This window comes from Nanorana parkeri, unplaced genomic scaffold, assembly GCF_000935625.1.
Source record: "Nanorana parkeri isolate BGI_ZX_2015 unplaced genomic scaffold, ASM93562v1 scaffold1090, whole genome shotgun sequence".
NCBI lineage: Eukaryota > Metazoa > Chordata > Amphibia > Anura > Dicroglossidae > Nanorana > Nanorana parkeri.
This window is the reverse complement of record NW_017307358.1, coordinates 514,196-539,177: the sequence shown is the minus strand read 5'-3', so window position 1 is coordinate 539,177 and position 24,982 is coordinate 514,196. Positions and strand designations below refer to the sequence as shown.

The window sequence follows — 24,982 nt, the reverse complement described above, 5'->3', positions numbered from 1 at the left end:
AAAAAATTGCCACTATTCCAACTGTAAACTGCTTAGTGTCTTAGCTTCCGAGCATACCGTCGTCTCCCACCGCCCCCATCCGAAAAAGTTCGGGCTTGCGTAGAGATGGAGAGGGACTCGTCATCCCAGGAGACGACAGCACGCTAGAGTATAATGATCCAATTTCCATGGGGGTTAACCCTGGATTATCAATTTAGGGTCAGGGTGCAACCTACACACGTAGAAGGGTAGCTCAAAGCAGCATCATTTTAATGTGGTAGCTTCCTCAAGTTAAAGCCGTCCAGTGGCCCCAAACCTTGTCAAACTTCTTCGGACATCCCCTACTAATGTAAGTTGCCTTATATAAGTGTATGGAGGCGTCCACGATACCCCTCCACTCCGCTAACGAGGGGGGCTCTTGTCGTTTCCAGTGCAGTACTATCAATTTTCTCGCATAAAATAACAACACCCCAAGCAGTGTGCGCAGGGCATTGGTAGGAGCAGCAAGTTCAGTGAGCCCCAGCAAGCACATAGAGATGGTCAGTGGTACGGGGAGTGCAGTCACCTGTGATATGAAGTCCGTAACTGATTTCCAGTACCCCACTATCCCCGGACAGTCCCAGAAAATGTGCCTGAAATCTGCTGGCTGTGCCGAGCAGCGCCAACAAGAGAAGGAAGTATCTCTGTATATCGTTGACAGTCGTGCAGGTGTGTAATATACCCTATGCAGGATTTTAAACTGGATAAGGCGGTCCCGAACCGACACCAAGTGGGAGAAGGGGTAATCCCACGCCTCCTCCCAGGCGTCATCCGATAGTTCTGGTACATCCACCACCCACCTCAGTCTGCAAGGAAGCCTATGCACACCTGCCGTATCAGACAGGGCCTGGTACACCAGAGACAGTGGTTTCTTTAAACCCTCCCGTCTGAGGAGGGATTCCAAAGGCGAGATGGTAAGGGCGCAATGGGACCCTCCCATTTGCGACTGGTAGGCATGTCGTATCTGAAAGTACCTAAACAAATAATTATTCAGAAGGTTAAATTTCTCCTGCAGTTCTGCGAATGAAGCAAGTGAACCGGTCAAAGTTATATCTCCCATGGCCCTAATTCCCCTCTCCGGCCAAATATGGAAATCCGGAATTTGCATAAAGTGGCGTAATTTCGGATTATGCCACAGAGGGGCATGCGGTGATATGTGATTTCGGTCAGGGTAGAGGAGTTTGCACACCTCATCCCAAGCCCTAAGAGTCGCCGTCATGGAGACTGTCATAGGATATGGCGCCCCCAACCCTCTATATACCAAGCCAGTGAGGGCTGCATATGATCCGACCGAGGCGGCTTCAGTCACCACCGCTGCATCATCTGTCCGGCTAGGTAGTATTTTTTAAGATTAGGGAGGGCCAAACCCCCGTGTCCAGGGCTCTTGGAGGAGATCAAGTCTAACCCGCGGAGTCTTGTTATTCCACACAAATGAGGAGAACAGCTGATGCATTTTTTTAAAGAAGGCATGGGGTATATGTACAGGGGAGTTTCGCAAAAAGTAGAGCAAAACCGGGAGTACCTTCATTTTAATAAGATTGGTGCGGCCAATTAGGGTCAGTGGGAGGTGCATCCATGCCTCCAACCTGCGCTTAGTAGTAGGGAGTAAAGGAAGTACGTTCAGTGGATAGTAATCCCCTACCTTGGCAGTGATAGTGACCCCCAGGTAAGTAAGCCTATCCACCCACTGGAGAGGCAGGTCAGGATCCGCCCTTGGGCGTGTCAAGGGACTCAACGGCAAAATGTGAGACTTTGACCAATTCACTCGCAGTCCCGAGAACACAGCAAATTTTTCAAGTACCTCCAGCACCGTGCGTAGGGAGGGTCCAGCATCCGAGAGGAACAGAACGAGGTCATCTGCATACAAAGCCAGACGTTCCTCAATCCCCCCCACCCGGATACCCCGTATGTCCGGAGAGGAGCGGAGTGCCACCGCCAGGGGCTCCATCACAAGGGCAAAAAGTCCCGGTGACAAGGGGCAGCCCTGACGCGTACCCCGCTCCACCTCGAAAGGTGCGGAAAGTGTACGACCTATCTTCAGAGCCGCCCTGGGCCTGTTGTACAGTATGGCAATCCATTGCCTAAATTCATACAGTTCAGTACCCTAGCCATGAACCCCCAGTCCACTGAATCAAACGCCTTGGCATGTCCAGGGACACCAACGCCCCCACGCCCCCCACATCCTGTGAAAGGTGCAGGTGAGTGAACACACAACGTAGATTGGTGTCTGTGGACTTGCCCGGCATAAATCCTGTTGTCAGGAACGCAGACTACGTCTGCTGAGACCAGCCCGAGGACGGCCACAACATATCTAGGAGCCTACCATCCGCCTCCTCCAGTCCCGGCAAGGAAAGCCCCCCCAGAAGTCCATCCAGGCGATCAGAGTCATAACCCGGGATCCTGGAATAGAGAGTCCGATAATAGAAGTGAAATTCCTGTAGGATGGCCTGTGGTTCGGTCACCCTATCCCCCCTGTCTGTCAGGATACAGGGGACAGTGGTATGTGTCCTCTGATCCGCAACCAGCAAGGCCAGGAACTTCCCCATTCTTGTCCCCTCGTTCAAAAAGCGACTCTCTGAGTTCCCGTAGGGAGCATCTTGTCATCTCCACATAGTGGAGGTTCAAAGCTCGTCGTGCCACCCGGAGCGCCTCCAGAGATGTCTCCCCAGGGGAAGTCGCGAAAGCCGCAGCGGACTCAGATTCCTTCCTCTGTAGTTCATCCAGAACCGCATTAAACTCTACACGAGAAGCCTTGATAGCAGATATAAATTCCCCTCGCATATTGGCTTTAAAAGCATCCCACACAACATTAGCAGAAGCCGTACCCACATTCTTATCCCAATATCCATCCATAGCAGGTAACATTCTGTCCGATACCATTTCCACACTCAGCCAACTCGGGGATAATCTCCAACACCCAAAATTCCTGTGGCCCGGTAGCAACAGGGAAATGGAGAGCGGAACATGGTCCGACAGCCCCCCAGGCAAGTAGGATGCCCCCGCCACCAGGTGGAGTAGTTCCCTGTTGCCAAAGGCCAGATCTATGCGAGCCGAGGAGCCATGGGTGTGTGAGAGATGGGAGTATGCACGTTGTCCCGGGTTTTTCCACCGCCAGATTTCCTCCAACCCAGCCGTGTCCACCCAGGATACAAGATCCAACCCAGCAGGTCTGGCTGCATTAGAGGAATCTAGAGAGGAGTCTAGAATATTATTGAAGTCTCCCGCTACAATGACTGGTATGGGAAGGTACGCAGAAAGTTTATGGAAGATTGTATATAGCACTTGCACATGGAAAGGAGGTGGTACATAAACATTTACAATGGCAAAGTGTAGAGCATGGACATTCATAACCACAATAAGGAACCGTCCCCCAGGATCTATAATGGTGTGGAGAATAGAACAGGAGAGGGCTCTACTGATCAAAATAGATACACCCCTGGCATATACCGAATATGTGGCGTGAAAAGATTTCTGGAGCCAAGGGCGTCTCAATGACAAAATCTTGCTACTCGTTAGGTGGGTTTCTTGTAGCAGTATAATATGAGGCCTCTGTTGTTTCAGGTAATTTAAGATCATAGAACGCTTGAATTTATAATTGAGACCTCTCACATTCCACGACAAAATATTAAGGCGTTCCCCCATGAGTAGACCATAAACACATATACATCCCAGGATATAAGAACAGAAACATTAAGTCAGCTAGACACATGAAAAGTAATGGCAATCCTCCGTTCGTTATATAAATTTGGCATAGCATCCCCCATGTAACCTCCCCCCTACCCATAACACTTAAACTGAACCCCTTGCTTGCTAGTAAGAACAAAAATCGGTAACTAGAAGCTTATACCCAAAAACACCTTCCAATTGTCAGAGCACCCCCAGTGAGAAGTGTCCCAGTTCAAAACTCAAAAAATTCAATCCCCAAAAGTCCAAAAAACCTGAAGGGCAAAGAAAAAAAAAACAGTGTGTAGTGTGGTGGAGAAACCGCCGCCTCCTATGGAATACTAGGCTGACGACATAGGGCAGAGGTGCCCGCATCTCAATGCACAGATGAGGCAGAAGATGGAAAAAATCCCCGTGGATCCCATTCCCAGCTTGGTGGCCACAGTCACAGCACACATCAGGTGGTAAGGATGGTAAAATGTAGCGTCAGCCACCAAACAAAGCACCCAGAGGAAAAAAGATCCGGAGGAACAATCAAGGAGACATCAGGCCCCCCTACCGCATGGTATCCAGCCAATCTCCCGCCTGCGTCGGGGTATCAAAGAAGTGAACCGTGCCCGAGTGCTGGACCCTCAGCTTGCTCGGGTAATACATGCCATATTTAATGCCTTTCTCTCTGAGCCTGCGCCCGACATCCACAAAAGACCTCCTTCTCTTCTGTATCTCCGCGGAGAAGTCAGGAAAGAATCGAAGTTGCGCGTTTCCACAGGAGATATCCGGACATCTGCGAGCTGCAGCCAGGATCTTGTCTCTGTCCCTGTAATTCAGTAGGCGAGCCAGGAAAGGACGCGGGGGGGCCCCCGGCGGTGCCCTACCCGCAGGAACTCGATGAGCACGTTCCACCACGAAAGTAGGGGGCAGCTCATCCAGCTCCAGGACCCTCCTAAATAAAGTTTCTACAAACTTTACCGGATCCGCGCCTTCCTCACCATCCGGCATCCCAACAATGCGGATGTTGTTTCTCCTCATGCGGTTTTCGGCGTCATCCACTTTGGCAGCTAGGACCTGGACCGTGCGCTGTAGGTCTGTCAGGGTTGCAGTATGACCGTCTTCCGCATCAGACACCCTGGATTCTGCAGCCATTATGCGGGTACGGATCTTATCCAGATCATGGCGGATCAGAGTACACTCTGCCGCCAAGTGATCGATTTTTGCTGTGAGGGTAACCTGACAGCCCTCAATCGCCGCTAAGATAGCCGAGGTCCCCAATGCCACAGGAGCGGGTGTTTCAGGAGCCCTGGACATAGGAGTCCGTTCTAGGGGAGCACTCACCCCCTCCACGCCATCCCCCTCCATGTCAAGCCGCTGCACAGGGGATACAGGGACGGAAGCCGGCGAGTTCAAGATGGCGCCGGCTGCACACGCGCCTGGGCCCCTCGCCTTCCGAGTGGATCTCCGGAGAGCTGCGGCCCGCCGACGAGACCTGGCCAACATAAATCCACTCCCAGGTATGTCCTGCTCAGTCCGGGTGACTCTTCGGGCACGGGGATCACGTCAGGCAGGAGTTAGATCAGGATGGGAGAGTTAAAAGCAGCGGAGCTCCACCAAACACGTGTGGTCAGCTTCAGATCGTAACCTCGCCCCCCAAAAGCAATATTTATAATGTCTATTATTTCCTGCCAATATGGTTTCAACTTTGGGCATCTCCACAGCAGATGTATCAGCAAACCTGATTCAAACCCACACTTTGGGCATTTAGAATCTTCCCTGAGTCCTATCTTATATAGGGTTCCGATATGTTCTATGTACAATATAGAGCTGTGTTAATTTATGCGATGCAGACGGTGAATTGGATTGAAAGCAGCGCCTCCTTCCAAAGGGTATCTTCTAGTGGACCCAGATCCAGTTCACAACCCACTTTACTTTTTTTAAACCAAACCTCTCAGCACAGTTGTATTAACATTTTTATCTATAACCATATTTACATTAATACAAACCTCAAGTACGCCTGGATATACCGTGAGCGCATGCCTTAATTGTAAATGTTTATAGAATTGAGCATTTGGTAGTAAATAACTTGCTTGTAGTTGTTGGAAAGAGCACAAGACACCTTGATCATATATTTGTCCAATCCAAATCCCTGGAGTCTGTTTACCTCATATAGTACGCTATTATCCCATATTGGAGTGTATTTTGTAAATGCGGAAATATCCAATAACCCCTTAATTGATTTTCACATTTTACCAATTAATCATATAGTGGGTAAAGATAAAAACTCTTTCAAATATAAAGTGGTCCCAAGGGCCATAAGAGGGTCTCTTTTCTGAAACAAACATCTAATGATATCATATGCCCCTATCCTCTCTCCTGGTTGGTTCCATCCTGCCAAGTGTCTTAGCTGTGTCGCCAAAAACATTATCCATGGATTTGGAAGTGCCAAACCCCCAGTTCTTTTAGGGTATTGCAAGGTTTCTAATTTTATCCGTGCTTGTTTCTTCTTCCATATCAACTCCCTAAATACTGTATTTATCCTCCTAAATATAGTTTGAGAAATCCAACATATACAGGTGAAACTCGAATAATTAGAATATCGTGCAAAGTTCATTTATTTCACTATTGCAACTTAAAAGGTGAAACTAATATATGAGATAGACTCATTACATGCAAAGCAAGATAATTCAAGCCGTGATTTGTCATAATTGTGATGATTATGGCTTACAGCTCATGAAAACCCCAAGAACCCCAAATCCACAACCTCAAAAAAGTAGATTATTACATGCAATCAATAAAACAAGGATTGTACATAGAACAATATCGGACCTCTGAAAAGTACAAGCATGCATATGTACTCAGTACTTGGTTTGGGCCCCTTTTGCAGCACTTACTGGAATTACTTTTGCACGATATTCTTATTATTCGAGTTTCACCTGTATATACATATATATATATACAGTATATAGGAGAGCTCAGGCATCCAAATCATTTTAATGAGATTTAATCTACCAACCGGCGAGAGGGGGAATTTGCACATACATTGCATTGTTTCTGAAATTGCTGCAAAATTGAATTAAATTATCTTCCAAATAAGCCTCAACATTTACTCTAATGCTGACACCCAAATAAGAAAGTGATTCAACTATTTGTATATGCTGAATTTGCGTCTGCAGTGGACAAGGAAGAAGATCAATCGGAAGTAACATGAATTTTTCCCAGTTCACACATATCCCTGAGAACCTACCAAATGCCAGCAATATAGACATCGCTTCTAGTAGAGAATGATTAGTATAAGCTAAAAAAAGCAATGTATCATCCGCATACAATGGTATCTTATCCTCTTCTTTACACCACTTAAATTCCACTATCTTATCTGAATTTCTTATTAAATTAGCTAACGGTTCTATTGAAAATGCAAATAAAAGGGGAGATAGAGGACACCTCTGTCTAGTTCCCCTCGTCAATTTAAAAGCCGAGGATAAGGCCTTATTTACTTGGATTTTTGCTGAGGGATTGGCGTATAATAGTTTAATATATGAAATATATTGGGGACCAAAACCAAATGCTCTTAGTATTGCCCATTGATAGTCCCATTCGACACTAACAAATGCCTAAGTAATATCGAGGGATAATAAAGCTCTATTCCCCATTATCTCTGAAGGAACATGCATATTCACGAATACCCTTCGCACATTATCTGCTGTTGACTTGTTAGGCATAAATCCACTTTGATCCGGATTTATTACGTTCTGAATAACCTTAGATAACCTATTTGCCAGAACTTTTTGCCAAAATCTTAACATCAGATCCCAGCAAAGATATAGGCCTATATGACTCCGGCAGTAGCACATCCTTCCCCTTCTTTTGTGAGACAATTGCAGCCACATTCACACCTTGCGATTACCGCGATCGTGCGGTAATCGCAAGGTGTGTGGAAGGCGTGCTTTTATCGCACGACTTTTATCTTAGGAACATGTTTGAAAACCCGCCGAGTATCATACAATTGTCGGCAGGTGTGTGGCATGCTCGTAAGATAAATGCTGAACGGGCCGGTGTGCGCAAGCGCACACTGCCTGTTCAGCATTGCGGTCATAGGAAGCCTGCCCCTCAGTGGGGCGAGCTTGCGATTATCGCAAGTACGATCTGCCTGTCCAAGATCGGCAGATCGTACGTTTTTAAAATTACCTTACAACCATCGCAAGACAAAAGTTTTAAGGTGTGTGGCCAGCTTTAGGCTTCCTCAAAAGTTTGTAGTAACACGGGAAGCAGAGTGGAGGCATATTTCTTATATATTTCTATTGGTAAACCATCCAAGCCTGGGACTTTCTTTGTCAACCTGAGATAACGTATGAAATGGGATATTCCCCATATAGCTTTCCAGATCTACACTGATATTAATTTACTCTAGTAGTATAAACCCCTTCATAATACTGTTTAAAGATTGAAAGAATTCTGTTGGACTCGCTGCACAATTGATCCTTCAACACATTTACAAATGGAACTTGCTCTTGCGCCTTCACCAATTGTGCCAACAGTCTTCCAGAACTCTCTCCTTCTTCCCAGTACTTCTCATTGGTAAAAAATAATTTATTTTTAGCTTTCTTACTTTCAATATGCCTCAGTTGTTCTTGTGCTACAGTCCAATCACCGCCTTTTCATTAGGATTTAACACAAACTGTGTCTCTAAACTAATTACTTCTTTACGTGCCTCTTCCTCCTCCCTATTCCACTGCTGCCTTGTCCTACTAATCTGCTGTCATAAATATCCCCTCATCCAAAACTGTAAGATCACACACCTGATGTCGAGCTAGACGGATACACCTGTCTGCAGCTCTCCCTACCCGCTGTCGTGGGACCTAGACTGCTGCACCAGTTTGTACCTGCTCGCAGTTCTCCATACCTGCCGCCGCTATCGGGATTGGGAGCACGGCAAAATGGTCCGCAACAAGGGGCCAAAGTCAGGCAAGACTGCAGGAGCAGGAGCCTCTCGCACATCATCAGCCCCTACCGCGGGCATTGAGACTTTAAATCCCCGGACCCAGTACCGGAGCCCCCAAAGACGGCGTCAGATGCTTTAGCTCCCTCTGCAGGTATCGGTCTCCCTCTCGAGCGGCGTTTGAGTGAAGGTCCTTGTTGTATAGATACCCTGTCGGCTCCTCCGATAGATGATCCCTCTGGTCTGGCTGCTTGTAATACAGTCGACAGAGGACGCGATCAAACTGCTCGTTCCCCTGGCATTTCCCCTAGTTCACTTCCCCTATGGCAGTCCTCCTTTAGTGAAGACCAGATCGCAAGCTCACCGGCTTCCTCATCTGACAGGCAATCGCTTCCAACATTATATGCTGCAGATATGGACTCTCCTTCACTCCCTGTTTCAGATACCATTCAGCCTCCTCTCATAGGGTTATCTATGATAAAGCTGACTCCCAAGTACAGAGAAATCAGGGCTCTAAGGCTCAAAGTAGTACTGAAACTGGGCGAGAAATCAAGGAAAGAGAGGAAAACTTTGCAAAATCCATACCTGCTTCTCCTGCTTTATCTGCTGGGACACTTCAAGAACCTATGGCTCACCAAGTCTGGGCTGCATCTACTAAACAGTGGTATGAACCTTGCCCTGACAGAGAGGCAATTCTACCACGCTTAAGTGAGACTAGGCAGTCTTTAACTAATGTAGGACCGCTACCTCACTGTACACAGCCCCAAGCGCTAATGTCCTCCCTGCTGCCATCTGACTCTGATATTGATGAACCAACATCTTGAAGGGATTTCATTAAGTTCATCCCAAATAAAAAGGACTTTCGTACTTTGATTCAAGAAGTTAGAGACACATGTCGGTCCGAAATAATGGTTCTACGTGAAGACTTCCAACACCTTGCTAACCGTGTCGAGACGGTTGAATCTGATACCCAAGCGACAAGACAAGATCTTCACTCACTTCATACACAGGTGATTGCTCAGAATTCTACTATAAGAGACTTACAACGTCATGTTGAAGACGACCTAGATAATAGGGGTCGTAGGAACAATATTAGGATCAAGGGACTGCCAGAGGTTACAGGCTTGGAAAATCTACACGAGACCCTACAAATTGTATTCAACAACTTGTTGGGCAAACCTTCCACTCATAATGTGGAACTTGATCGTGCGCATAGAGCATTTCGTCCCAGAGGGGCTCCTACGCAACCTAGAGATGTGGTCTGTAGGGTCCATTCATATGCTCTTAAAGAAGAAATTATGCAGTCAGCACGTAAGTCGCGAAACCTGGAGTTTGAGGGGGTACAGATACAATTGTTTCCGGATCTTTCTTGGATAACCCTGCATCAACGCAGACTTTTACATCCATTACTCACCTTACTGCGAGAAGCTAATATTCCATATAGATGGGGTTTTCCCTTTAGCCTCACGGCCAGGCGAGAGGGTAAATCGGCCACATTGAAAGTCCCTGAGGACCTTAGCACTTTTTGTAGAGATTTGGATATTACTTGTCCCAAAATACCAGGTTGGGACCCGTTACCCACTGCTCCTTTGCAACCTCCGCAGTGGCAGGTAGTATCCAAGAAGAAACGATTTGGACCCAAAGGTGCTATGCCGTGACTACGGCCCACACCGAGAATGAAAATCTGGTTAACATTTACTTTATCTGGTCCATTAAATACTTATTGATTGTTAGATTCTAAATGCATTTATATAGCCATATATATACCACTATCTATTATTGTAGACTAGTAGATTATGAAGTAGAGATCGCAGCCTAGTTTAATTAGATTAATGTTTAGTTATCTGTAAGTTTTAATATATGGCTGTGATATTGGCTTTATTTGATCCTATTGTGTCATGCTCCCATATGGGTCCAGGTTATTCTTTATAGAAGTGAAATAAGACTGTATTATTGGACAGATAGTGTAGTGAGAGCTGTCTCAGGCTTAGTACCTGTGTCAGCACTCCCTTGTTTAGTTGAACTATTATATTAGTTTAACTTTATCACTGCTGGTATACCCTATTGGAGGCAGTTAGGGTTGTTAGGGTATTGTCGGACTCTTTGGAATCCGATAATAGCAGTTGTTGTTGTTGTGTTTTTTTTTTCTTCTAGTTTTTTTTTTCTCCCTCCCTTTTCATTTTTTTTCTTTTTGGTTGGTTCTTATTTATCTTTTTTTTTTTGGGACCGATTTCTGCACGTTTACTTATTTTTTTTGCTTTGTTCCCTTTCTATATTTCTAAGAAAATCTGTCACGAGACCCCTTGTTTGCTACGCCATATATGGGACCCACCATGGGTCATACTTCAGGGACCCTCTCATTATCTGGGGTGCGATTCGGTTGGTAAGTTCACTTTATATCTTGTACTGATTGGCCCATATATATGGGTTTGCTCCCCCTCCTTGTTTCAATGGTCCCACCCAGTGACTATGACATAGTCTCCTTCAATGTAAGGGGACTGTACTCCAACCATAAGAGGGGATTACTCTTTAGAGAGCTTAAGCGCTTAGACCCTGATGTAGTATTCCTTCAAGAAACTAATTTCTCCTCCCAGGGTTCACTTCATTTCTTAAAATCCCGTTTCCCTACCTATTATTTAGCTAATTGCCCCTCAGGAAAGCGGGCTGGGGTGGGGGCTCTTTTTAAACTAGGGTGTCCTTTTAAACCATCAAAGGTCTTCATTCACCCGGGGGGCAGGTATATTATTCTTCAAGGTACGTGGGGGCTTGATCAGATTACGCTATGTAATTTATACAGCCCAAATACTAGACAAATATCATTTTTGAGATCTGTCTTCTCGAAATTGTCCTCTATATCCCATCAATATATGATTATTGGTGGTGATTTTAATGTGCTTTTGTCCCCAATTCTTGATAGATTGGGGATTGTTGGAAGTCCAACCCCTGGGGGTACAGTAAGACTCGCACACCAATTTCAACTCTTGCTTAAACGATACGCTTTGTTCGATGTCTGGAGAACTCAGAACCCAACGGACATGCAGTTCACTTTTTACTCCAATGCTCATGAAACTCACACTAGAATAGATCGCTTCCTAGTTAACGCTGTAGCTCTACGTGCCACTGTTGCCTCAGATATTACTTCCATTACTTGGTCTGATCATGCCCCCATAGTTATTTCGGTCCGTTTGTTTCCTCCCCCGGTAACATTTTATAATTGGCGATTAAATGAATGGCTACTCAAAAATGAAATAACAAAATCACAACTAGAAGTATCTTTGCTTGATTATTTTTCCTTGAACAAAGGCACTGTGGACCTTTCCAGCACTCTGTGGGAAGCTCACAAAGCGGTTATGAGAGGTTGCTGTATAGCCCTCTCTAGTAAACTTAAACGTGACTCACAGCTTCAACGTATATCTCTAGAAACCCAACTTGGGGCTCTCCAACGGCGGTTGGCATCTACCCCTTCTTTTCATTTACTTCGGTGTATTCTTTTTGTTCGATCCCAATTGCAACAATTAGATATATCAGCGGTGGAGAAATCGATGCTATCTGTAAAACAGAAATTCTATGAAAGAGGTAACAAACCCCATACTATGCTAGCCCAAAAGCTTAAAGCAGACCAGGCTCAAAACTCTACGCATCCCATCAGGGACAATAATGGTACTGAACAGTTTAGCCCTGATAAAGTGGCTGCTACCTTCCATGCTTACTACACTCGTCTCTATAGCATACAAGACCCTGCATTTAACCTCGATGACCTTACTTTATGGACTATCTCACTGAATATCCCTCTCCCCACATCTCACAAGAAAACCTACAACTTCTTAATCGCCCTATTACATCTGAAGAATTGGCCTTAGTCATTAAATGTTTGCCTAATGGTAAGGCCCCAGGCCCAGACGACCTCCCCTACTTGTATTACAAAAACTTTAGTCATATTCTTATCCCACACTTGTTGACATTATACAATGATTTCCTAGCAGCTTCCCCTATTCCCACTTCTATGCTTGTTTCTTACATTACAGTTATTCCCAAACCTGATAAAGACCATCTGGAACGCTCCAACTATCGACCGATTGCCCTCTTGAATTCAGACTTAAATTTTTTTTCTAAACTGTTGGCACTACGACTTGGTCCTTTTCTCTCTTTTTTGATACACAAGGACCAAGTCGGCTTTGTCTCAGGCAGACAAGCTGGAGACAACACAAGACGAACGATAGATATTATAGATATTCTGAATCGCTCAGAAACAGAATCCTTGATTTTGAGTCTTGACGCCGAGAAGGCATTCGATCGTCTTAGCTGGCCATTTCTATTTTCCACCTTAGAACACATTGGGATCCGGGGACCCTTTTTAGATGTTATTACTAATCTTTATTCTACTCCCTTTGCAGCTATTAAACTTCCTTTTTCACTATCCTCCTTTTTCCCTATACGTAACGGCACTCGACAGGGCTGTCCCTTATCTCCTTTACTATTTGCTCTCTGTATTGAACTACTGGCGAATCATAATAGGAACTCCCCAGACATCTCAGGCGTAGGAGTTAAAGGACGTGTTTTTAAACTTTCCCTTTTTGCAGATGATATTTTATTGACCTTGACTAAGCCCCTTATCTCTCTACCTAATTTACATAGGGAATTGTCTAGCTAATATATCAGGGTATAAACTAAATTTAACTAAATCTGAGGCAATGCCAATTTATATCCCCCAGAAAGCATTGTCTTTCCTCCAGTCCTCTTTTGCATATAATTGGAAATTTGATAAACTAAAATATTTGTGTATCTACCTCACCCCTCGGGTGACTTCTCTATATAAGACCAATTTTGTCCCTTTGTATCGGGAAATTAGAGATCATCTTCAAAGATGGAGACCATATTGTTTGTCCTGGATTGGCAGAATGGTTTCAATTAAAATGACGATTTTGCCTAAATTGCTTTATTATTTTGAGACATTGCCTGCCAAAATCCCTACACACGATCTTAAAGCCTTGCAACGCTTGCTCATTCAATTTGCATGGAATACTTCTGGTCATAGAGTTGCCAAGTCAGTGTTAGTAGCCCCTAGATCACAGGGTGGCTTGGCATTCCCGGACATATTTAATTATTATTTAGCGGTCCATTTATGCCATTTGGCTTCCTAGTCCTATTTACACCCACCTAACAGGTGGGCAGAAATAGAAAATCTTTGGATCTCTACATTACACTTAAACTCCCTCCTATGGTCTATTCCCCAGTCTGTACAGACACCTTCGCTTTTATCAACTATGCAGCATACTAAAGACATCTGGCGTCTCGCAGGGCCTAAATTTAATCTTACCTCACCTACCTCTATGAGATCATTTTTATACACGCCCCTTCTGCCTGCCACCCTTAATTATCATACTGCTCGCCCCTGGCTGGATCACTCCCTTTTTCGCTTTAGAGATATTGTTGGATGGGACTTTATTGCCTTTTCATACCCTGCAAACTTGGTTTAATCTACCAACTGGATCTCTTTATACATTTCTCCAGATCAAACCCTTTGCATACACAGTCTCTACTTCTCTCACCTTTTCGCCATTAACTTCATTTGAAAAACTGTGTTTAAATGGCCCATTTTGTAAACAATTGATATCGGATATTTATAAACTTCTTAACTCAATATCCATTGTCCCTTTTCCTAAACACAATTATATGCTCAAGTGGGAGAGGGCTCTGGGTCGGACATTGGACATTTAATTAGTGGCATTACATCAACCAAAAATAAGATTACATCTATCCTAGATAATGTGTTATGTGTCTTCGAAAAACATGTATATAACTGCCACACGTCCCATAACCCAATTTCTTTACAAAAATTATAAAGTAGAATCTAAGTGCTTACTTACTGGGAATTTATCTAGTGCCATATTCATATAATTATAAGTTCCCCATCACAATAACAAAAATAGGAAAACTTATCCTTAATAGATTGCTGCGAGGGAGCTCCATCCATAAGTGCATTGCTTACAACTCCCTCACATGTCCAGTAGAGGTGCCTGGACCAGAATTACGTCACATTCTGGGTCCCGACACCTCTACAGGCCTGCAAGGGAGCTCCACAGGCAATGCACATATGGATGGAGCTCCAGCACAGCAGCCCACACTGGACCCCAGGCTGAGGATCCACTCCAGTTCTTGTAAGATAGGGAGACTGGGTGGATCATAAAAAAAAAAAATGTTTTGTATGTGTGGTTGAGAATGTCGGTTTGTCAGTGTTTTTGAGGGCCCGTTCACACTAGTACAGTGTGTTACTCGAACAGTCCCCTGCGATTATCGCACTGTACCATGCAATCGCATCTACTGTGCATTCTGGTGTGGGAGGTGCATTGGGTTACCATTCATTTGAATGGCACCCCAAATGCACCTCCCACCCACAGTTCAATCGCCCGCACCAGAATGCGTGGTGCCGCAATGCCGTGCGTTCCATTGCAGTGCGACTTGGGTCGCGACTTAATGACCAAGGACAAATGTGGGTCCTGAGGTTACACAGGTTGAGAACCACTGCTCTAGAGTATGCAGAGTAACATGCAAGAGCTGTATACTGCAAAAATCTGCTCCAGCCATCCAACACCATCTCCTATCAAATGCGTTTCCTGAAGACAAATAATTGACGTCACAGCGCTTTGTCTTATTGACCAAACCTCTCACATTCCAAGATATTATTGAAATGTTTTGCTTATCCATTTATATTTAGTTCTTTTATACTACCATATACTACAATTCCCAAACATTGAAAATAGCCCTCCAATACATATAGAAATCTGGTACTTGAGAGAAAAAAGCAATAAATAAAAATTTGGCACTTGAGAAGAAAAAAAACCAAACAAACAAACAAAAAAAAGCAACACAACACACAACACAGACAAAAAAAAAAGAGAAAAGGAAAAAGCAAAAAATAAATAAAAAACCCACAAACCATTTCTACATTAACCCCCCACATCTATACAGCATACTCCACTCAGGAGCCAAATAGGGTATTAGAGACATTAACTTCACCCAAACATTCATCTTACACTCCAGATATCAATGTGGTGTATTTTATACTCAATTCTAAATATACTATATCCTCAGATCCCACATTATTCCTCATGGCTTCCTGCCTCTTGTATCACTCACAGGATATTTATCCAACCAGGCCAAAACTGCTAAAGGAGATTTAAAAAAAAAATTAGTTCTTTCATTAGTAATTATACGCATTTTCGCTGGATATAGCATTGAATATTGTATTTTCATCTGGCGCATTTGTTTGTTCACTTCTTGATATTGAGCCTTTTTTTCTGAACTTTCTCTGGAAAGTCTGAGAATAACATCACTCTCGCACCTGCAATAGATATAGCTTCCAATTCTCGATCTTTCTAGAGGATTGCCTCCTTGTCTCTATAGTTAGCCACTTTAAACAGCATAGTCCTTGGCAAATTCCCATGCACATGAGTATGTGCAGGAATTATATAGGCTCTTTCAATCATAAACATAGAGACAATAGGAAAAGAACATTTATCTCCTAATATCCACTTTTTCATACAGGCTACCAGATTTAACCCCTCAGTCTGTTCAGGCATTCCTACCATTCTGATGTTATTGCGCCTTGCTCTATTTTCCAATTATTCAATTTTACGGGAATAACTATTAACTTTTTGCAATGCCATTTTAAGATCCACACACATAGAGATATTTATATCCTCCAGCTTGTTAATTCTATCTTCAGCCTCTGTCAACCTCTCTTTAATCTTTTGCATATCTTGTCTGAGAAGATACATCTATTCGCATAGCTTGTATTTGCTCTGCCATGGATACCAAAGTCCTATTACTGGCTTGTACTGCCGACAACACATTTTTAAGAGTGGGGTCACCTGCGGCGTCAGGATTTAATAAAGATAACTGTCCATTAGATATATCCATAGTTCCCCCTGTAGCCCCTCCTTCCACCTCAAATACATCTTCAGTCACTTTACAAAAAGACTTATCTCCAAAACTTAATTGCATTTTGTTTGTTTGATTGGCATCCATACCTGTTGTAGTTCCTCTGGCAAATTTTTCCAATCGTGACACCACTTCTTTCTGCTTCTCTTTGCTGGCCTGTTTAGGTACACGGGGTAATTGCTTAGTTCCCCCACCACTAGCAGCCTCTTGGGCAGTCTCTTTTTTTTGTCCCAGTCCCGGTCATTTTATTATCAGCTATTACTGCTCATTGAACAGTCTGCCCAGGCACACTTTTCATTTTTTACCTCCAGGGGGAGCCAAAACACCTTCACCCAGCTCTTTCTACAGAGTCCAGTACTCTGCACCTCCACTCTCTGCCACTGGAGGGAGCCAACAGCACATTCACCACCAGAACACCTTCTCCTCCGTCAGCCAACAAGCTAGTGTCCACCCGCCGCCACACAGAGCAATGTCACTGCGGCTCCACCACCACTCCTCCAACCGGATTGGTCCACCTCCGCTCCACAGCCTCAGCACACCAAGACCCAGGTATTTACTGGGAAGATTAGGGAGAGGACCACCGATGCATGCTATCGTGCACCCGAACCCTCGATGCGGTCCGTCCGCGTTCGGGAAAGTATTACGCTGGCGGGGCTATGGCAGAGCTATGGTCAGGATACCAGCACCTACATCCACGCTGGATCCATTCGTGCACACCCACTCACTTGCACATCCTCTCCCTAGACACACACCCCAAAAACAGGGCCGCTGCAAACATTTTACAGTGAATCTATACAGTGCACTCTGTAAGTCAAGTATTATATTTGTGCTATGTATAAATATTACTAAAATGCATAAACAAAAATGATCAGGTACACAAAATTGCATGACCTTACAGAATTTAGGAAACATTAAAAATAATTAGAGGTTTCTGTATTACAACTTGGTTTCTATATACAGAATTTTGAGCATGTCTACGCCTATTATAGTTTTTGCATGTACTGTAATGTTGGAGCACCATTTGAGGTCAGTTTTGCAAAAATGCAAAAGATATTTGCTTGCAATTTATAGTGGACAGAGTCACTGTTACTTAGAACATATTTAAGGTTTAAAAAAAGAAAAAAAGTTCTTACCTTATAGCAGTCATTGGCAATCAGCTGGAGAAGGTTAAATGACTCCCCTGATGTTTCCATTTTTAAATACAACTCCCATGCCAATCTTGGTTTTTTGTTCATGATATCTGTAATTGTTACACAAACTGATTATATTCTACCACAGATAATGAATCTAAAGCCAAAGTAGGATTTCTTTATACTCACAGTTATATTCTAGTTTCAAATGTTCGTTGATGGATAAAGCAACATAGATTTATATACTTGGGGGTATATTGCTGCCTACACAAATATTATATACACACACATACATACATATATATATAAATATATATATACACATATACATCCACTTACAAAGGTGGCAATTGGCTTTAAATCAATAGGTCATACCTCTACTTTTTAAATGGACCTTTATGGCAAAAAAGAGGGGCCAGCTCATATGTACCTTCTGTTTAGCTCTGTTGTAGCAAGCTATAAACAAATAAGAAGAGTAATGAAAGGTAATAACCTTTCCAAAACAAACAACTAAGTATTAATGGCAACAAGCAAACCAAATACTGTATATCGGAGGAAGCTTTGACGATCAATGGACATTAGAGGAAATTACTTAAAGGTGAATTCCAAAATACATATTTGATCAAACTGTAGGGTTTGCTTGTGTGACACCTAAAAGCAATCTCAAAACTAAAGGTGCCCATACACCTTACAACCATCGCAAGACTTCTGTCTTGCGATGGTGTGTAAACTAATTAAAAACTTGTGCCAATTGCCCATCTTGAACAGGCAGATCGTACTTGCGATCATCGAAACTGCTGAGGGGCGGGCTTCCGATGACTCCAATGTCGCACGGGCAGTGTGCGTTTGCGCACACCTGCCCAGTTCGGCATTTGTCTCCCGAGAGTACGATTCTCGGCGGGTTTTCAAGCCTGCACGGGAGACAAAAGACGTGCGACCGTACAGTAGAAACGGCCGCACGCCTTCCATACACCTGCCGATTATCGCACGATCGCGGGATTTCCTTTAGGGTAAGGGCACCCAAACAAATCAAACTTTGCTGGTCAGGAAAAAAAACAAAAACAAACAATCACACCTTACAGCTGCCACATGCACGTTAACTATTTGCTGTCCAGAGCAATTTCTTAATTTTTGCACACACATGATAAAATCAAAATTTTTGCCTAGAAAACTGATTAAACCCCCCCAAACAATTATATATTTCCTTAAAGCAGAGGCCTGTAAATTAAAAAAATACTAGTTGCAGATTTTTTTGTTACACAAAATGTGCACAAATGTTTTTTAAATCAGTATTGTTAGGATAAAATACACTAAAATGAAAATTAACGCACAGAAACAGAAAATATTGCTCAATTTTTTAGTAAAACAAACAATGGGTTTGTGTCGGGTAGATAGATAACAAACACGTCAAGCATTAAAATTGCCCAAAATTTCCCATAAGCAACGCATTAATAGTTTTTACCACTAATCACTGTTAATAGTGATTGATGGCCCTAGAACTATTGCTCCAACGTTCGCAGTGATATGTAATGTGTGGTGCAATCGTCATTTTCGCACACAGGCGCACCCAACGCTTGTTTGAGTTTGTATGTGTGAGTACCTAGGGGCATGGGGGACTTTAACTGCTTCAGGACCGCCTAACGTAGATAAATGGCGGCATTCTGAAGCAGTTTTATCAAGATCTTGGTACAGTTTTAAACAGCCGGCGATGGCTGTTCAGATACAAGCACAATCCGGCAGCTATACAGCCGCCCAATTGCATGTACGGTGCCACAGAGTGTGCTGCCACCCAGTCCCCTGTGCGGGCACGGGATCAACAAGTCGGGTCTGTCCTCTTAGATTGGAGGGATTTCAGCACACTCCCAGCTGCTGACCTCCCCTCAGATCACTGGACCCAGAAGTGATGTGTTTCTGTTACATAGTTACATAGTTAGTCAGGTTGAAAAAAGACACAAGTCCATCAAGTTCAACCTATAGAGATACGGAGAAAAAAAAAAAAGAAGAAGAAAAGCCTAAATAGAACGCTATGCCCACAGTTTAAACCAGAGGAAGGCAACAAACCCCTTCTAAAGCATGGTTCAATTTGCTCCAACAGGGGAACAAAATTCCTTCCTGATCCCATAAGGCAATCGGATATTCCCTGGATCAACAATCTCTGATGCCTAATATACCTATAATAACTAAATATCCAGTAATATTCTGTGCATTTAAGAATACATCCAGATGTTTTTTAAAACAATTAACCGAGCTAGCTAGAACTAGCTCCTGGGGGAGTCTATTCCACATTTTCACAGCTCTAACTGAAGAATCCTTTCCGTATGAAAAGGTTAAACCTCTTTTCCTCCAGACGCTAAGAGTGCCTCCTTGTCCTTTGCAGTGACCTTAACGTGAATAATTTGGCACCAAGCTCTTTATATGGAGCATTTATGTATTTATACATTGTGATCATGTCTTCCCTTAATCGCCTCTTCTCCAGAGAGAACAAATTCAGGTCAGTTAATCTTTCCTCATAGCTGAGCTCCTCCATGTCTCTTATGAGTTTAGCCGCCCTTCGCTGCACTTTCTCCAGTTCCACAACATCCGTTTTGTGAACTGGCACACAAAAACTGAACTGCATATTCCAGATGTGGTCCTACTAATGCCAGTGGCGTCAGAAGGGGGGTGCGGCCCGCACCCGGGTGACACCATTGAAAAGTCAGGCGCTCGGTCATGGACCGAACGCCCGACAGTATCAGGAGAGAGGAGGGGACCCGGCGGCATACCTTATCCCGCCGGGTGACTGTCCCCTCCTCTCTCTGCCGGCGTCCATCACCAAGATGGCCGCCGGGAGGTATCAGAATACTGCCGCGCGTGCATGGTGACGTCACGCGCATGCGCAGTGGCGTCTCGGCGGGGTGACACTCGGTTACCGCTCCGGGTGTCACAGAGCCTCGGGACGCAGGATGATGTCTATCTCTGGAGTCTACACCTGTCAGGGATACTGGCACAGGTGACCCCACACCTGCGCAGGCACCCACACAGGAAGACCAAACACTTATGACCACACCGGACAGGGCAGAATGTATTATATACAGTTTAATAAACAGCAAAACTAAACAACACCCAAAAGCAAACATAAATAAGTAACATCAACCAGACTACAAGCAGGTAATGGCAACAGGAGGACAAGCAGGTAATGGCAACAGGAGGAAAGGCAGGTAATGGCAACAAGAGGACAAGCAGGTAATGGCAACAGGAGGAAAGGCAGGTAATGGCAACAAGAGGTATCTAGGACTGCAAATGGGTAACCGGGCTCGGGACACAAACAGGGTACAGGACTGGTAACAGGACTCTGGACGGAAAGCAGGGTTCACCGGAACTGGGGACTCAGGGTTCAAGTTTCAGGAAACAGGAAACAATACTGAGCCATCATCCTGACTGCAGGGAGGGTTTAAATATCCTCCCAGGAAGCACCAGGTGATGGCTAAGTACTGGCAGCTGGGAAACACCCGCAGGTGAGCACTGGAGCTGCAGGTCTTAGCTCCTGCGCCACCTAGAGGCGCTCTGATCCTAACAATACCTCTTTTAATACAAGAAAGTATTTTGCTCGCTTTAGAAACTGCTGCTGGACATTGCATGCTATTATTGAATCTATGATCTACCAGAACACCCAGATCTTTCTCCATCATTGACTCCCCCAAACATACTCCCCCTAGAGTGTATGACGCATGCATGTTTTTAGTCCACAAGTGCATAACTTTACATTTATCAACATTAAATCTCATTTGCCAAATACATGCCCAATCATACAGTGCATTCAGATCTGCTTGTAAGTTAGAGACATCCTGTAAGGACTGTATTCCACTACATAACTTGGTGTCATCTGCAAACACAGAAATAGTACTTTTAATCCCCAACTCTGTCATTTATACACAGGTTAAACAGTAAGGGGCCCAACACTGAACCTTGGGGAACACCACTAACAACCTCAAACCATTCAGAGTACGAATCATTGATCACCACTCTCTGAATACGGTCTTTAAGCCAGTTTTCTATCCAATTACAGATGGAATGCTGTATACCTAATGACCTTAACTTATACATTAGCCGCATGTGGGGAACTGTGTCAAACGCGTTTGCAAAGTCCAAGTATACTATATCCACAGCCATTCCTCTGTCCAATTTATTACTCACTTCCTCATAAAAAGAAAGTAGGTTTGTTTGACAACTTCTATCTTTTGTGAATCCGTGCTGACTATCGCTTATGATATTATTTTCAAGCAAAAACAATTGCATGTGATCCTTGATCAAACTTTCAAGTATCTTGCCAACTATTGAAGTTAAACTTACAGGTCTGTAATTACTTTGTAAAGACTTTGATCCCTTTCTAAATATAGGCACCACATTGGCTTTGCGCCAATCCATCGGTACCAAGCCAGTCATTAGAGAGTCTCTAAAAATTAAATACAATGGCTTTCAAATTACACAGCTCAATTCTTTGAGGACACGCGGGTGTAAGCCGTCTGGTCCAGGTGCTTTGTTCACCTTAATTTTGTCTAACTGTTTCTGGACCATTTCAATAGTTAACCATTGTGGTTGAGTAGAGGCTATGGCACTGCTATCCCCATTATGGAATTCGAGTTACATCTTCTTCCTTGGTGTGCACAGAGATGAAGAAAGTATTTATTGTTGTCCATTGTCACTCTGTAATTTCTCCAGGTCCTGTAGCCAGAAGAAGCTGGCGAAACAGATTGTTGCTTCATCAGCTTCTTTGAGGTCCCTAGGTGACATTATGGGTCTAATAGACTCCTAATTTCTCCAAAAAGAGGACCTGTCACATCCTCTTTGCTATTACATAGGGGCATGTTAGCATCACGGGCAAAAGTGGGTCCTTATTACCAATGGTATAAGTTTAAAAAATGGTCTAAAGCCTAGTCACCCTTACAGAATATAGCTGAAATGACAAACAGGAGATGACTTCCAAAAAGAAGCAATGGCTTTCAGTTAAACTCTGACAGCTCTAGCCACTGGGGAATGGACAGCAGTTCCTATTGGATGATGGACTAGAGTCAGACACAAGAACAAAATAGGGCATGATTAAAAAAAACATGGCTTAGGTTTTTTTAAACAGCCTTATCCTTGTGCAGAACTTTAAAATGAGCCTTGCAGGATAAGGCTGCTAGATGGCCACCCACCTGGCTGAAAGGTTAAAATGGCGGCTTCTAAAGGGCCAAGTTTATGTGCCAATACTTAAGAAGAGACCTCAGAGAAGAAAAAACTTGAGTTACCCCCGAACAATGATACAGACCAGGAAATGATTAGTTAGAGACAGTTGGAAAAGAATAGCTGAAACCTACGGAGAATAGAAAGTACCCTACTGATGGAAAAGGAAGGAGGGTTTAAACTAAGAGACCAGCACCATATAAGGCGATATAAAATCTTCCATGTGCAGTGGTAAACATCTATAGTTTTTCATGAAGAAAAAACATTTTAATTGCACCAGTGTCCATGATCAGACCTATATAGTGCAAATGAAGGGATGGTGTCCAAGAAGACATTCAGTAGCCATCTGAACATCTCCAGCGTCATGGTGCTAATGTTTGCTTCTAGTTGTGGGCTGACACAGACCTGAGCAAGTAATAATTTAGAAAGCCCACTGTGGAGAAAGCCCCTGATCCACAGAAGTCCAGAACCAAGGAAAGAACCTTAGCAAACACCATGGGAGCTGAGGCCAATCCAAAGGCAGAACCACTTGGTTGTAACAATTGCCAACAGCAAAGGGTATATACAGTGCTGGAGGCCAGAGAATATGATGATGTGAAAATAGGCATCCCAGATCTCTACATACAGTATGCCAGAAATTATATCTGGTGGAGGAAGGCAACCAGCAAATCTATACATAACCTCTAGATTTTTACTAAAACATTGGAGGCTTTATTGTAATGTAAACAGGTTACAGTAGAAGCCTTTGAATCATTTCCTTAGTAGGAATGGGGATAATGACCTCCAGTAACACCAAGCCTTCTATTACCTGAAAGAGGCGTGCAAAATGTTGAGGGTGAAAACAGAAGATTGGATGCAATAAAATATTTGGGAAGCATGGGCTAAAACTCTATCTAGCCTGTGGCCTCTACTTCCTGCACTATAGCATCTGAGATGTGCCAAAGTAAAACTTCTGCAAAGGCTAAACGACTGCTGCAGGTTAAGCTTCCGTGCAGTGTTTCTGACACTGACTGTTGCTCCTAGCTGCTCTCTTATGACCAAACTCGTAAAATTCATCATTCTGCGACTAGTGACAAGCAACTTCCTGTCTCACAGTGATAATGTGACTCCAGTTCACTATATATTCATCAGTCTTTTCACTTGGTTGCTGCCCTTGTATTTGTTCAGACATTGCATAACTTGCACTTTTAGTTTCCGTCTGGTTTCTTGGTTCCCTGACAGTCACAAAGCTAAATTTTTGTTAATAGTTAAAGTAGTATTAAAAATCTCAAACTTGTTTTCAATAATGAATCCAGATTAAAGTAATATACATTGCCCAGCAAAGCCTTGCTTTACATTTTTGCCCAAACCCTCAAAATTATTATGTTTCTGAACAGCTGTTTCCAAGTCTCTCAGCTCAGCTTCCCTGAACTTCCTGTCCAATACTAGATCACGAAAGACAGTGCAGACTCCAGCAACGATTCATCTACTAGCTTGGAGCAAAGAGGGGGAGGAGTGGGGTCCAAGGGGGAGGTAAGTATCTTGATTTGTTGTGTTTGTGTGTTTGTAGATACCCGCACAACTTACTAGCACACACAAGAGTGACTGCCAAGGCTGCCATCAGGGGGGTACGGCCGATACTCATGTACAAGCTTTGAGTCCATCGGGTCACTAAGCACTGAGTCCATCGGGTCACTAAGCCCCGAGTCCATCGGGTCACTAAGCCCTGCGACCAGCGCTTCACTAAGCCCTGCGTCCAGCGCTTCACTAAGCCCTGCGTCCAGCGGGTCACTAAGCCCTGCCTTCAGCGGGTCACTAAGCTCTTTGTCCAGCGTGTCACTAAGCCCTGTGTCCGGCGCGTTACTAAGCCCTGCGTCCAGCACGCCACTAAGCCCTGTATCCAGCGCATCACTAAGCCCTGCCTCCAGCGGGTCACTAAGCCCAGAGTCCAGCAGGTCACTAAGCCCAGAGTCCAGCAGGTCACTAAGCCCAGAGTCCATCGGGTCACTAAGCCCTGAGTCCATCGGGTCACTAAGCCCTGAGTCCATCGGGTCACTAAGCCCTGAGTCCATCGGGTCACTAAGCCCTGAGTCCATCGGGTCACTAAGCCCTGAGTCCA

At 44.1% G+C, this 24,982-nt stretch overlaps 1 protein-coding gene across 1 annotated transcript in view; it reads right to left on the bottom strand.

Moving 5' to 3' along the window:
• The window catches only part of TTC26 (tetratricopeptide repeat domain 26), a 336,565-nt gene that overhangs the window by 19,188 nt on the left and 292,395 nt on the right, over positions 1-24,982 (bottom strand). The window contains exon 16 of the mRNA XM_018567770.1: positions 17,686-17,792. Coding sequence (XP_018423272.1) covers positions 17,686-17,792 — 107 coding nt within the window. The remainder of the gene's footprint in view (positions 1-17,685; positions 17,793-24,982) is intronic.